The following is a 13353-nucleotide window of genomic DNA, read 5'->3' as shown; positions in this document are numbered from 1 at the left end:
ACTCTTCTTGCCATTAACAACCAGCCTATGGTTTCTGAGTTCTGCAAACACAATGGCCAAATGCCTTCTATGCTCTTCCTTAGTTTGTGAATGCACAATCATATCATCAAAGAATGTGCCCACAAACTCTCTATGAGGCCTGAAAATCCTGTCCATCATTCTGTTAAATGTGGCAGGCGCATTTGTCAAACCAAAGGACATAACCAAGAACTCATACAACCCAAACGTGGTTCGGAATGCTGTCTTATGCACATCCTCGGGTCTAATGCGTATCTGATGATACCCGCTTTTCAAGTCAATACGACTAAAAACTGTGGAGCCCTGTAAGCGGTCCAAGATGTCATCGATCCTCGGTATGGGGAATTGATTCTTGATGGTATTCTTGTTCAGCGCCCTGTAATCAATACACATGCGCCAAGAACCATCCTTCTTCTGCACTAAGAGCACAGGTGAGCAAAAGGGTGATGAGCTAGGCTGTATCAACCCTTTATTCAAAAGCTCCTGCACCTGACTCATAATCTCTCCCTGTTGGGCTGCATTAACATGGTACGGCGGTCTATTCGGTGGAGTACTACCAGGAATGAGATCAATGGCATGATCTTCTGGCCTCTCAGGAGGAAGTTCTTCTGGCAATGACTCAGAAAAACAATCTTGAAACCCACATAAGAAATCAGTCCTGTCCTTATCTAACATAGACAAATTAGACTTAGACTCATCATCCTGTGCATCCTTTTCATAAATCAAGTATGTGGAAAGATGCTTTTTCATTACTGATGAAATCGCCGAAGCGGATACAATAGGAACAGATTCCCCTTTGAGTTTTACATCCAATACATGTTCTTTCCCTCTATGAGTCAGAGTGAATTTCCTATTGTAAGTATCCACCACCGCATGTACCCTGCAAATGAAGCCGAAGCTTCCCAATGATAGGAGTAACGGGTTCTGCATACCCTGGACAAGCCATATTAGCCTCATGTAACGGCCCCATCTCCTCTGCGCGAATCCCCAATCGGCCAGCCAAATCTGGTGAAATGAAGTTGGCTCTAGCACCTGTGTCAAAGAAGATCAAGGCATTCTGATCTCTCACTTTGCCCCATGCCCTGCACAACTCTGTTGCTTCACCACCTGGCTGTTCCCCCACAAGATCAGGAACTAAGCCTGCAGAAGGTTTTGGTTTCTTTGACTTGGGCTCTCCTTTATTGTCAGAGTCCTTTTGGGACTTTCTTTTGGGACAATTGAATGACATATGCCCCTCTTCAGTACAGTAAAAACACTTATGAGCATCTCTCAAAGCCTGTCTTTCCGCAGAAGTCCTCTTGGGCATTGGCAACTTCTTATACTTCGTCTCTGAAGACCCTTTAGCATCACGAGAAGCATGCCCAGATTTTTCAGCTTTCTTGCTCAAGTTCTTACTGCCTTTAAACCCAGATGATCCACCAGTGAGTAACGCATTAGCTGTCATAGCATTTTCAATCATCTGTGACATGTTCGTTACTCTTGTCTTGATACAATAATCTCGTACCTCTTTGGGCATCCCACAACAATACTTCTCCACCTGCTCAGACAAAGGCACTGCATGGTAAGAAGTCACTAGGAGTAAAGCTTCCCAAAACTTCTTGTTATAATCCTCCAAATTCTCACACTTTGAAGCATCCAATTTGTGCCATGCAGTCATAACATCCACCTCAAATGTAGATGTGAGCCATACGGAAGAGAAAACCTGTTTAAATTGGACCCAAGTGGTGGGTGCTATGCCCTGCAAAAGAAGAGTAGACCACCACTGCAAAGCATTGCCCTTGAGAAAAGTGGCAGCTTTCCTCACCTTAGAGGACTCTGTGTAATTCCCACTAGAAAAAGCAGCATCAAATTGCTGTAAAAAGGTAAGTGCTTTCAATGTATCTTTGGCCCCACTGAATGTATCAAACTTCACTGCAGCTCCCCCTTCCTTGTAATCCTTCGCCTTTCCCATAGGCGTTAGATTGTCATATGGAAGTGGTTTCGCAAGATTGCTGCCCCCAACATTCATGTCCATTATTGTGTCAAAATTTCCCATTCCCACACCAGGCATACCATACATCCCAGCCATGTTTCCAAACATTCCGTTATGCATACCTGGCTGCATACCACCAAACATATTGCCTTGCATTCCAGGTTGCATGCCCCCAAACATATTTCCTTGCATACCGGACTGCATACCACCATACATATTCCCCTGCATACCAGGCTGAAAATTAGCTCCAAAAGGCCCGTGCATACCCATGCCTCCCTGAGGATAACCCCCAGAGTTCCTTCTTTGGACAGCCATCAATTCCTCAGCAGAACATGCATCCAGGCTATTTTGGTGGTGGCTCGGTGTTGAGTTTGCTCCATAAGCATGCTGCATGTTCGAAAACTGGCCAAGAGATGGTTCCTGTGGGATGGCACCACTATGACCCTGTGGAAGATTCTTAGAACGAACCTTCTTCTTTTTCTCGGGCTCTGTGCGGGATCTCATAAATTCAGCAAATCTCTCACTCTATGTGAGCTGCATAAGTACATCCATAACACTAGCCAAACGATCTTTGAACCGAGCATCATCATCCTCTTTACCATGTACATCCTCTGGCTGTGTTACATCCTCATAAGGCTCAGCATCTGCAGCCTGTTCTCCTGCATGAATATCCTTAGATACATCTCTCTCAGGAGAAGTCTCTTGCTCTTCCTCTTCATGATAGAAGTACTCATCCTCTGTATGAGACATGTTTGCTGAATTTTCAGCGATGGCTTTCTTCGAGGCAACCATGAGCTCACCCCCTTCAGAAAGTTGATGATTGGTCCCGGCAAAACGGAACCTTGAAACCGGCCTCTGATAGAAACCAGAGTGCGGTAGACTAGCAGTCACCCGTCCACTTGTAGTCTAGATATGAAAACAGAAAAGATTGGGGCTAGAGTGCCCAAATCTGAAAACAAAGCGACACCTGTTGGGCCCAAAGCTTGGCGCCCCTTGTGGTATTTCTTTATTCAATTCCAAAAGTATGAAAGGCTGAGTACAACCAAAATCAGCCAAGAGATTACACCTGTATGTCCAATCTGACAGCCCACAATCCCTCTTAGCACAGAGGATTCACGCACACAGATCTGTGTCTCAAAGCAACACACTGTGCCTCCCTCTGATCAGCCAAGACCACTAAGCAGGGCAGCCATGAGCATACATCTGGCATAACTCAAGCACATGATTCAACATCTCAGCTCATACATACATGTACTGTTCAACCTCTGTCTCCACTCTTGTCAATCTGCCATACCCCTCCTCTCACAAGGGGCCAGATAGCTCAAATCTGCAACAACAGACATAAAGCAGTAGAAAGAGAGATAGATGAACAGATGCGGAGCTTACCAAAATCAGCCTGTGTATCTGCACTGGAGGAAGTAATGGTACCAATCTGTACTTGCAAGCACTTGTTTCCACAACCCTGCTTCACACGTGTGTATGTACTTGTCTGTACCCTCCTCCTTGTATCCACCTCAGTGGTGTACCTGTCTGTATAGTCCTGAAAAACAGCACTGTACCAGTCTGTACTGCCTCGGAACACGTGCCAGAAGCTGTCCTTGCATACGCCGCCTGCTGTAGGCAGTATCTGCACACGACTGTACCTGCGCAACCAGCCTGTACCAGATCTGTCCAGCGCCGCCAACAGCTGTACTGTCCAGCGCAGCTGTACCTGAACTGTTCGTACACTGTACGGCAGTCGTACAGTGCTGTACGGCCTGTACCAGGACCAGTAGCTACTTGTGATAGTCGCCTGCTCTACAGCCGCCTGCAACAGCAGATGTACTCGCAGCAAACTGTGCGCAGCTTGTTCCAGAAGAGAGAACCTGCTGCCTGTCCGTACAGGGCTGTACGGCTGGTTTGCATAGAGAACACAGCAGCCAGAAAACCTGCAGAGCAGCCGACTTGCTCTTCTCTAGCTTTTCCACGCTTCCCAACAAGAGCACGTATTCTCCACGTTTCTTTTTCCCCAAAAAGAAGAGAGAGAAGCTTACACTCCAAAAGTGGAGTGGCCCCCTCCCCATAATAATCCCAAGGCCCCAACTTTAAAAGTTATTAAAGTTCCCTAGGGGCCACTAAGGCCTAGGGGCAACTTTAATAAAACATTAAAATTCTAATGTTCTAGTTCCCCCCTTCACACCTAGGGATGTCCACACATCATTAACTCTGTCCGGGCACCCCCCATGTGAATCATTCAATATTCTGACTCAGCAACCACCATGCCCAGACTTGTGCTGTTCCATTTTTTCAGGGCCATGACAGCAAAAATGCAAACTCTAATTGGTTGCTAGCCCCTTGTGCAAACCCCAATCTGTTTAGGAGAAACCTGGATGTTTTGTTACCAAAGCCACATGAGTGCTAACAGTGGAAGATTTAATCTTTAGATTAATGCTAATTTTATTTATCTAGCAAACACACAAGAGAAGAGAGACAAGAGATGTAGCACTATATCTACTGGATATTCCAAAAGATGATCATATGTACAATGGTTCTTGGATTTTAATTTACATTATACCGTGCATGCCTATCTGCTGACGCATACCAAAAGATGTCATGCTGACTCCACTGCTTGGTTGTGCTCTCCAGATGCTTGCGTTCTTGCCTAGAGCTGCCTCTATGCGGAGGTTCTTGCTAACACCTGAGAGATGCCCAAAATGATATTTGACCTGCCCTTTTATACTGGCAAGGGGCTGGTGGGTTGGTGGGTTCGCTGGTTAGCCAACTATGCCAACTAGCCAAATTTGCACGACTAGATACAATGTCTCTAAAAGCTGCTGACATTCATGATTTGGCTGCCTTTTTGTCTGCCATGTGGAACACATGTATGGCTGTCCCAAAACAGGTCCAATCTGCCCATACTATTCCTCGAGTCTTGCCCTTGAGGCAGATGTAAGTAGGAAGCATGTCCATTTGGCACTCACCTGGGTGATGCACATGACATTGTTGATGCACCGATTTATTTTTACAAAATATTTTCAGCTCATCACAATTGGATTGCAATAACCGTGTTGGATAGCATATCATGTGTGAAATTTTTTGTTTCTATTTTGGCAAATGACAATGGGTTACCTGAAATAGAGGGTGGAACTTTCCAGAGCATGCCTTGATCACCTCTTGTCCGACAATCCCTCCGAACATGGCTGCCATTGGATTTAGAATAGTGCTAGAACTGCTTGCAAAATGCCGAAGAACCCCTTCATCAATAGTCTGTATATTCAGATGTTGAGAAAGTTTGGATTTCTTTTTCACCAAATCAATGATAGTGCTAGCATCATCCACAGCCGGATATCGCCCATATGATGCATGGAACTCGTCCAGAGCTTGGAAAGCCAGATGTAGTACAGGGCAGCGGTCGATTTTTGAAAAGTCGGTGCAGAGGAATGCACTTGGGCTTTGAAGAGCATCTTCCAAAGGCATAAATTTCAAAACCTTTGATTGCTTCACTTGCATGACGATGCCTCCTTTGCAGTAGGCTGCAAAATGTATAGTATCTTCTTCTAGAGTGAATGAGTGCGGCTGGCATTCCCGTATCCTCCTTACTTTCTTGTCATTCAGTTCAGTCATCCCTTGGACTTCCTCAAAGACCACGAAGTCACCATCTTGAAACTCCAACCTTTCATCATCTACACACGATACAATTGATGGGTTGCCATTGCTGATGGATGCAATTACACCCTTGTGGGGCTCTTCTCCATCAATGTCATTCACGGTAAATTCTGGACCAAAGTCACAAAACACACTGCCAAACACTCCACAGACATTGGCCTTGATGAATGCAATGGGTGGATCATGGTCATGGCAATACTTGTTATATTTCAACGCATTCTCAAGCCCAACATCCGTGAAAACAACTACCTGTAGCCATACACACATTACACACATTAGCTTTGAATCAGAAGGTAAACAATATACATTGGCTCTGAAACATGAGTGAGATGTATTTGATTAAGGCTTTGGTTTTGTGGAGCTGGCAAGGGTCTCACTTCAAAACGAGAAAGAAGTTTTTCGGTAATCTCCTCTGTGTTGGCTGATACCATGGCAGATGTATTAAGATTTCTCAGCTTATCAAGACAAGCAAGGGCCCTATTTTTCCCGACATCGGCTAGTGTGAAGTAGAATTGAGCCCCGAGATTTGAAACTTCGACTATCTTTGTGTCGTGAAGGGTGACTGATCCAACTCCCGCCAGAATCAGGTTCTTTGCTGCAATTAAGTTTGACTAGAATTTGATGAAATTCCAACCATGCACAAAAAGACCTTTAGTTTAAGATTATGATGAGATTTCATGTAATTCAAGTAAAGGTTCTGAGGAACAATGCTTACAGTTGATGCATTACATTCAATCATTGGTAAATTTAGTTACAAAGTAGATAAGGATTTAGTGTATGGAAAGTCCTGAACGACTCAAAGACTTTATCCTGTTGGGAGAGTACTCATGAACACCCTTATATTGTACACTAGCACTGTGTCGTATAGGGGGGTGAAGTACTAGTGTAGAGAATCTATCATATTTTTTAAATCTATTCATAGCTCTCTCTTCAGCAATTTGTTAACGTTAGCTTTAAGTTACTTATACATCAGCTGGCCAAGCACATGTGGAGGTGTGACTTTTTCTACTCATCTCCATAGCAATGTGTCTAGTAATGTTATGTGCTTTACATATCATCAAGTCCTGTCTATGTGCCAAACCTGTGGCATTGAGTTCTAGCTATGTCCAGCACAACAAATGGTTGATGCTCTGTGATGTTACCTAGCATGTAGTGCAAGCAATCACAGATTTGCTTTACTAGCTAACCAAACATGCCTTTGTCCAAAGTCATGCTTTCAATTATCAACAAGCTTAGTCATGCAAATGATGTCCTCTTCATCAAACAATTTTTGTGAACATATAATGTGTTTTGATTCAATCGAGTTTAATATTTATTTAAGAATTTCATCATAAAATTTATGGAAATAGAAAGCAATATTGATAATATTAACGGAGCTTTAATTAGTTAAAGCAAATAGTACTTTGACTATCATTGGTGATTCTGTTCTCTTCTTTCCATTTGAGGTGGACCGTCCAGGGTAATTTGGTGAATCCCCATTTCTTGCTCGCAATAATGATGTTCTGCTTGTCTGCTTGTCTGCTGGAAATGCAATAAGACTGGCTGTTCCCATCCCTGCTCATCCGGATCTGGTGGTGCAGTACTACCACCTTACACAAACTTGATCCTTGTCTGAGTGTTGTACCTCAGCTCATATTCTGTGGCGTTTGCTCACTGGCACATGTCCCACTCCAGCTCTTTCTTCTGGCCTTATGTCGTCCACTTCTATCACCCTGGTTTCTGGATGATTGAGCCTTGCTCGATACATTGCTGCCCCCACAGCCATCCGAACGGCGAAGGCATGAGGCTCTGTGTACTCTGGGAGGATTGGATACTTCTCTGGCTCCCTTTTCCTTCTCTTATCTCCCTTGCTTCATGCCCATCCATATGGCGTAAGTCTGGATTGCTCCTGTCCAGATTGACACCTTGAAGAACGTTGCCGAGCATTTCTAGCCAGTCTATTCTATATTGGTCAGGGGCTTTGGCAGCACTGCTCGTCGACTGAGCTTCAACCTCCACACTCAGAGCAACTAGTCATGACACGGTGCCACTCCCCGGCACAACTCTGGATCTGGTTGTGTGGCATGCACCAGGGGATACAGAAGATGAAGCTCCCGGCCTGGATACGCTATGGCTTCTAAGACGGGCTGCTGAGGCGCCTGAGTATGCTTTCCTTATAAACCCGGAGCAACTAGCCAAGACACGATGCCTCTCCCCGGCAATAACTCTGGATCTGGTTGTGTGCCATCCACTAGGGGGTACAGAAGATGAAGATCCTGGATGGACTCGATCGTTGCCGGACCGCTTGCTTTTGCAGCTACTAATGATGATGTTCCCGGCCCACATCCAGCTATAGCTGGCGAGATGGGTTGCTGTTGCTGCTGAGGCACCTGAGTATGCTCTCTTATAAACCCTTCAACCTTGCCACCTGGAGCAACTAGTTGTGCCGCGGAGTACAGACATAGTAACAGGAAACGGCCGTTTCCTAGCCCGGAAATGCAGAAACGGCGTTTCCCTAGAGTCGCCGTTTCCATTTCCGTTTCTCCGTTTCTTAATCTCCAATAAAAAATCACCCATTGATTTGTCTCATCTAGTGCTTGCTTAGTGCTGGATCACCTGGTCTTGCAGCTACTAATGATGATGTTTCCGGCCCAGCTACTAATGAGACAGGTTGGTGCTGCTGCTGAGGCACCTGAGTACGCTTCCTTATAAAAACCCTTGGATTGTTAGCCAAAAGGAGGGTGTGTCACACCCTTTCTCCTTCGCATGATCATCCCAACTTTTCGGGCACACACATGCCTGCTTCACAATGGCTTCCTGGCGTTGCCATGTTGCCTGCTGCCTGCCTTTGAGTTCCATCCTTGCCTTCTGCTCCTGCTCTGCCAAGGCCTGAAAGTCAGCAATCATCTTAGCTTTGCTCTCCAACTCTTTTTTGTGTAACTTCTGTGAAGCTAGTTGGATGCAGTACCATCACAACAGCTCAGGGAGCATGTGCTGGCCACCACCTAGCGCCTTGAAGAACAATCCAACAAAGTATCCGCCACACTCCGAACCCACATTGAGGAGATGGAAGGTGTCATTGAAGAGTACAAATGAGTGCAGAAAGAGAACAATGAAACCATCAAAACACTCAAGAAGGAGATAAGCAACCAGAACCAACCAATCACTAGACAGACTCATATAGTGCAGAAATACGCTCTCACTTCCTTCCGGCTCCGTCTCCTTTGCTACCTTTCTCCCTTCGGCTTTCAGATTCCAAAGCTTGGCTTTCCAGTTATTCAATTCCTCCTGCAGCTTTGGTTCTCTTCCTTGAGCACTTAGCCTCATCACTGCTTCTGTTATCACCTGATGTATCCATTCCGGATCCATCTTTTTCTCCTGAGTGTTTTCCTGACTCCGGACCCTTGCATTAGCTTCTGTTGTTCCTTCCCACCATCTGGATTCTGGTCTTCTGGGAGAAACAAAATCACTCGCGTATAGGTGGGCGTGGGGGCATTCATGACAGCTTCAGGCAACCTTGCCACACCGCACGTAGCTCTTCTGGTGCGTGTTCGTCCCCAGTCGTCCATTTTTGCTGCGCCCAGCTTGTAAATTTTTGGAGTTCCATTCACCTCATACACGTCAAGCCTGGCATTGGCTTTCACCAGCTCAACTATTTTATCCACCTGCCCTATTACAGATTACATCTTGCACTCTAAAAAGGTCCTTTGTCCTTATTTCTGCTGCTGGCGGCTCTGAGGTTGCTGCCTCCAGTGCCCGTGTCCTTTTCCCTTCAGGGCGTTTTGCAGTCTCTAAATCTCCTTTTGGCCTTTCGCATCTGCAAATAACCTAGTGCTGCATCCTGCCTGTGCCCAGTCCGCTTCCACCCTGTCAAAATTTTTATAGTACTTGGAGCTTCCTCCTTTTCTAGACCACTTCTGCTATTCAAGTCCCTTGTAGCTTCCTTCTTTTCTAGACCACTTTTTGCTTTTTTTTTTCTTTTTTTCTTTTTTTCGGGGAAAAGATTTTTCAATTAGTTAAAGAAAAAACAGCCACAAAGGGCTAAGTACAACCATGAAGGGCTAAATACAAACTCACCTCATATAAGGGCGGGAAACAAGTGATCATAAGGTGAAGAGTTGCTTCTCCTCCGGCTTGCCGCTCTATGAGGAGAAGGCTATCTCATACAGGTGGTCTGTAATGCGGGTCACCGCCTCTATCTGTGAGGAAAGGGCCAGGCCTCCAAAGTCTCAAGAAGGCTTCTTGTCGCTTCCACATGCGGTTAGAACCTCCTTACAGCTTCCCCCACTGACCGCGGAGGGTGTGAATGATGTCAAGCCATATGCTCATGATGGTCTCAGCCGGTGGAGTGTGGGTACCCTCGATGGCCTCGCTACATCTAGCACGCCAGATGTGCCAGGCTGCGATGCTACTGCAAATCTCCCATCATTGGCATGAGCCTGGTCGCCAGACACCTGCAAGTGGGGCTGTGATTGGTACTACTGCAATACAATGGTGGGAGACTTGAAGGGCAAGGCCTCCCCCATCCTCCTCGTAAGTCCTGACCACTCTAGCCTCGGTGGCCCAAGCGATAGTACCCCAAGTGATGCTCCGGGTCGATACCCTGCCCATAGCGAAGATGCGGAGAATCCGTTGCCGAATCTGTGGAGCCTTCGAGTAATCCCAAAGGCAATGTTGCTCAGACTCCCGGGGGTGGCCACACCTCGGGCAAGCTGCTGACCGACCTCTGACTGCCAGCCAAGTACCACCGCTAGACTCCTGTGTGCCATTAGCCAAAGAAAGAGAGTGATCTTCCTCAGCTGAAAGCTGTCCCAAAGCCTCTTCCATAAATCTTAAAGGAAGCGCTGTGATAGGCCCTGAGACTGCTAGTGTGTTGTTGTTGTTGTTGGTGTGCCATCTGTCTCTGGCATCTGGATCGTGCGGCTGAGCCGCGCTATATATGCAAAGAAAGGGGCATCCAGAGTCTCCATGTGATCTATGGGATCATGCCAAGTCCACTCTCCAAGGTCCCACTGCAACCGCGTGGCGTGAGAGGTCGGCACTCCCAAATCCATAACCGCCAAAATCTCTCCTTGGCCACCTTGGCCGGTACTGGATCTATGTGCCATGCCCGCGCCCAAAAACCAATCACCCTCACCCTCTGCAAGGTGCAGCCTCTGAAATCCTCCAAGGGGTGCTCTGATCTCTCTAATCGGCCATGTAATCCAATAGAAAAAGTGAGCAGACCATTGTCCTCATTTGCTCCATGGATCGCCACGAGAATATTGTGTTTGGTGAACACGGGTCGGGTCTAGAATAGGAGTTAGCCACTCCGGAGGAATAGCTGAGTCAATGGTCAATGTCGATGGTGGTGAGCCTGTCTCTACCCCGGATCCCTGTCAGGCCTCTCTCCTGCTCCTCTTGAGGTAACTGCCTGTGTGCAACTCAATCTCGAAGAGACCTGGTTGGTCCCATGCTCATGGTGCCCTAGGATATGTGCGGTCGGGCCCTTAGCATGTGGCCACTGGGTAGACGGATCAGGGGGTTCCAGATCAAAGGCGGCGCCACTGGAACAGTCTGTCTGAGGGCTGGCCTGAGATGATCCGAAGCACGAAGTAGACTGGCTGCGAATTTATTCTCAAAGGCAGGACTAAAACCATGGGCTTGCATCTCTGTGAAGATCCATCTAGTACTCTGCGGCCACGGGCCTCCAAGGCTCAGAGTGCGGGCTGAAATCCGGGCCAAGAGGAAATCCTTCCAAGACTCACCACCGGGTAGGAGTCCTCTGACAATCAACTTGCCCAGTAGGGCACGACTCTGTATAGCTGGATCAATGAGGCCGAGCCCCCCTCTGCTATGTGGCTGAATGATCACTCTCCATGCCACCTTGGCCCTGGCTGGCCTTCCATCACTGCCGGCCCACAAGAAGTTGTGGATCAAATGCTGTATCTGGCTAATACAAGCCCGAGAAAAGGCCCAGCACGAGGTGATGTACCACATGGTGGCGAGCAGTACATGGTTCGCCACCACCACTCTGCCTGCTAGGGATAGCCTCGCCGAGCTCTAGGATAGAAGCTTCTTCTGAATACTCATAAGAAGCGGAGCGAGTTGCTGCTTGGGAGAGATATCAATGCCAACCTGGCAACCGAGGTATCGGACTGGAGTGCCCCTCGGGATCCACTGGAAAGCCTTAACTGGTCGCCAAGTCGGGGTGGGTGCTAAGCCTACCCAAAAACCACACGACTTGTGCTAGTTGATCCGTGCTCCTGATGCACGGCATAAAATCTCTATCGGCTCCATGAATCTCTGGAGATTCTCAACATCTCCAGCAAGGTAGGCTACTGTGTCGTCTGCGAGCTCTGAGTCCAGGAGCTCCTCCTACGTGCGGAGGGGAAGGCGCAATCCCTGAAGACTGGTCTCCTGGGCAGAGAGAAAACTACTCATGGCCTCGGTGACAAATAGAAAGAGGTACAGTGCCGGAGGACAGCCTTGTCGAACCGAGAGAGAGAGGGAAAATCTGTCGCCTCGGCCTCCCTAAATGAGAACCTGGTTGTGAGATGCTGAATAAAGTCCCGAGACTCCACGAATCCACTCCATGGGGAATCCCATCTGGCTCATAGTGCCCTCCAAAAAGCTCCAATCCACCATGTCATAAGCTTTCACAAAGTCTAGGAGTAGCACAATGAGGTCCTGCTGTCGCATCTTGGCTGAAGCTGTCGCCTCCCAAAAGGTAAAGATGTTGTCTAGAATACTCCGATCCTAAACAAAACCAGTTTGAGTGTCATGGATCAAGTCTGGGAGGGAAGACTGAAGTCGCCTGCTAATGGCCTTGGCCAAAATCTTGTAGGCCGTCCCTAGAAGGGTGATGGGTCTCCACCACCGGATCTCCAATCTATCACCACCCTCCTTGGGAATCAAATGTATCAAGCCCTCTGTAAGCCTCTTTGGCATGGCACCTGTGAGCATAATCTCATTGAAGGCAGCACGAAGGCCACCTTCCATGAGGTCCCAATGGCGAAGAAAGAAAGAAACAGGAAGCCCATCCGCCCTTGGGCCTTTTCCCCTAGGTAATGCCTTCACCGCCTCCGCCAGCTCCTTTGCAGTGAAAGGGGTCAATCAGAAAAACTGAAGGGAGGGGGGAACCACCTCTCTCGCGTGCCTCAAGACTCTCTTGCGTGCATCCATCACCTCGGGGGATAATGGGGCACCAGTGAGAAGAGATCGGAAGAAATCCGTGGCGATGGCTCTCACATGTGGGGGATCAGAAACAATAGCTCCATCCTGGCCACGTAGCTTGCGAATACCGTCTCTCCTCCTGTGTGGGCCGGCTATCTCAAAGAAGTCTCCAGTGACTCTGTCATCGGCCTGAGCCCAGAATGAAGCCTTGGCATGGTATCTATACTCCAGCCTCCTCTCCTCAATGGACCGAATCTCCGTGCGGGCGGCAGCAATTTGACTCTCAATCCACGGGCTGTCTGGGGAGCTCTCCTGAAGACGTTGTAAAGAGGCTAGGCCCCTCCTCAGACTGGTCTCTTGCTCCCGAAATCCCTCCAATCTACTCTGGGCTGCCTCTTGTAAGAAAATACTGACCTCCCCAAGGCCATCATCCAAAGTGCACGCTGCAGATCTTGAGGAAAAGTCCAGTCCCGCCCATATCTGCTCAATCCGGCTACAAATCTCAGGGTCTTGAATGAGGCTATTTGGAATCCTAGAGCTCGCATGTCTATCATGCCTACATGGGTCCTCTAGGGACAAAATAA

The 13353-nt window shown here is 47.6% G+C and overlaps 1 protein-coding gene across 3 annotated transcripts in view; it reads right to left on the bottom strand.

The window, feature by feature from the left end:
• The window catches only part of LOC147606918 (ubiquitin-activating enzyme E1 1-like), a 60054-nt gene that overhangs the window by 15015 nt on the left and 31686 nt on the right, over positions 1–13353 (bottom strand). Inside the window, exons 1-3 of one of the 3 annotated variants that reach the window (XM_086791160.1) lie at positions 7038–8002; positions 6013–6230; positions 5099–5884 (exon numbers count right to left, since the gene is read on the bottom strand). In XM_086791160.1, the coding sequence (XP_086647286.1) occupies positions 5099–5884; positions 6013–6230; positions 7038–7197 (1164 nt within the window). In that variant the 5' untranslated portion in view covers positions 7198–8002. Of the gene's footprint in view, positions 1–5098; positions 5885–6012; positions 6231–7037; positions 8003–13353 lie in introns of those variants that run through there. The other 2 variants (XM_086791159.1, XM_086791161.1) reach the window with 2 other exon arrangements.

Source organism: Cibotium barometz, chromosome 56 (assembly GCF_041138505.1).
Source record: "Cibotium barometz isolate CiBa-2024 chromosome 56, ASM4113850v1, whole genome shotgun sequence".
Lineage (NCBI taxonomy): Eukaryota > Viridiplantae > Streptophyta > Polypodiopsida > Cyatheales > Cibotiaceae > Cibotium > Cibotium barometz.
This window is presented reverse-complemented; position numbering and strand designations above follow the sequence as displayed.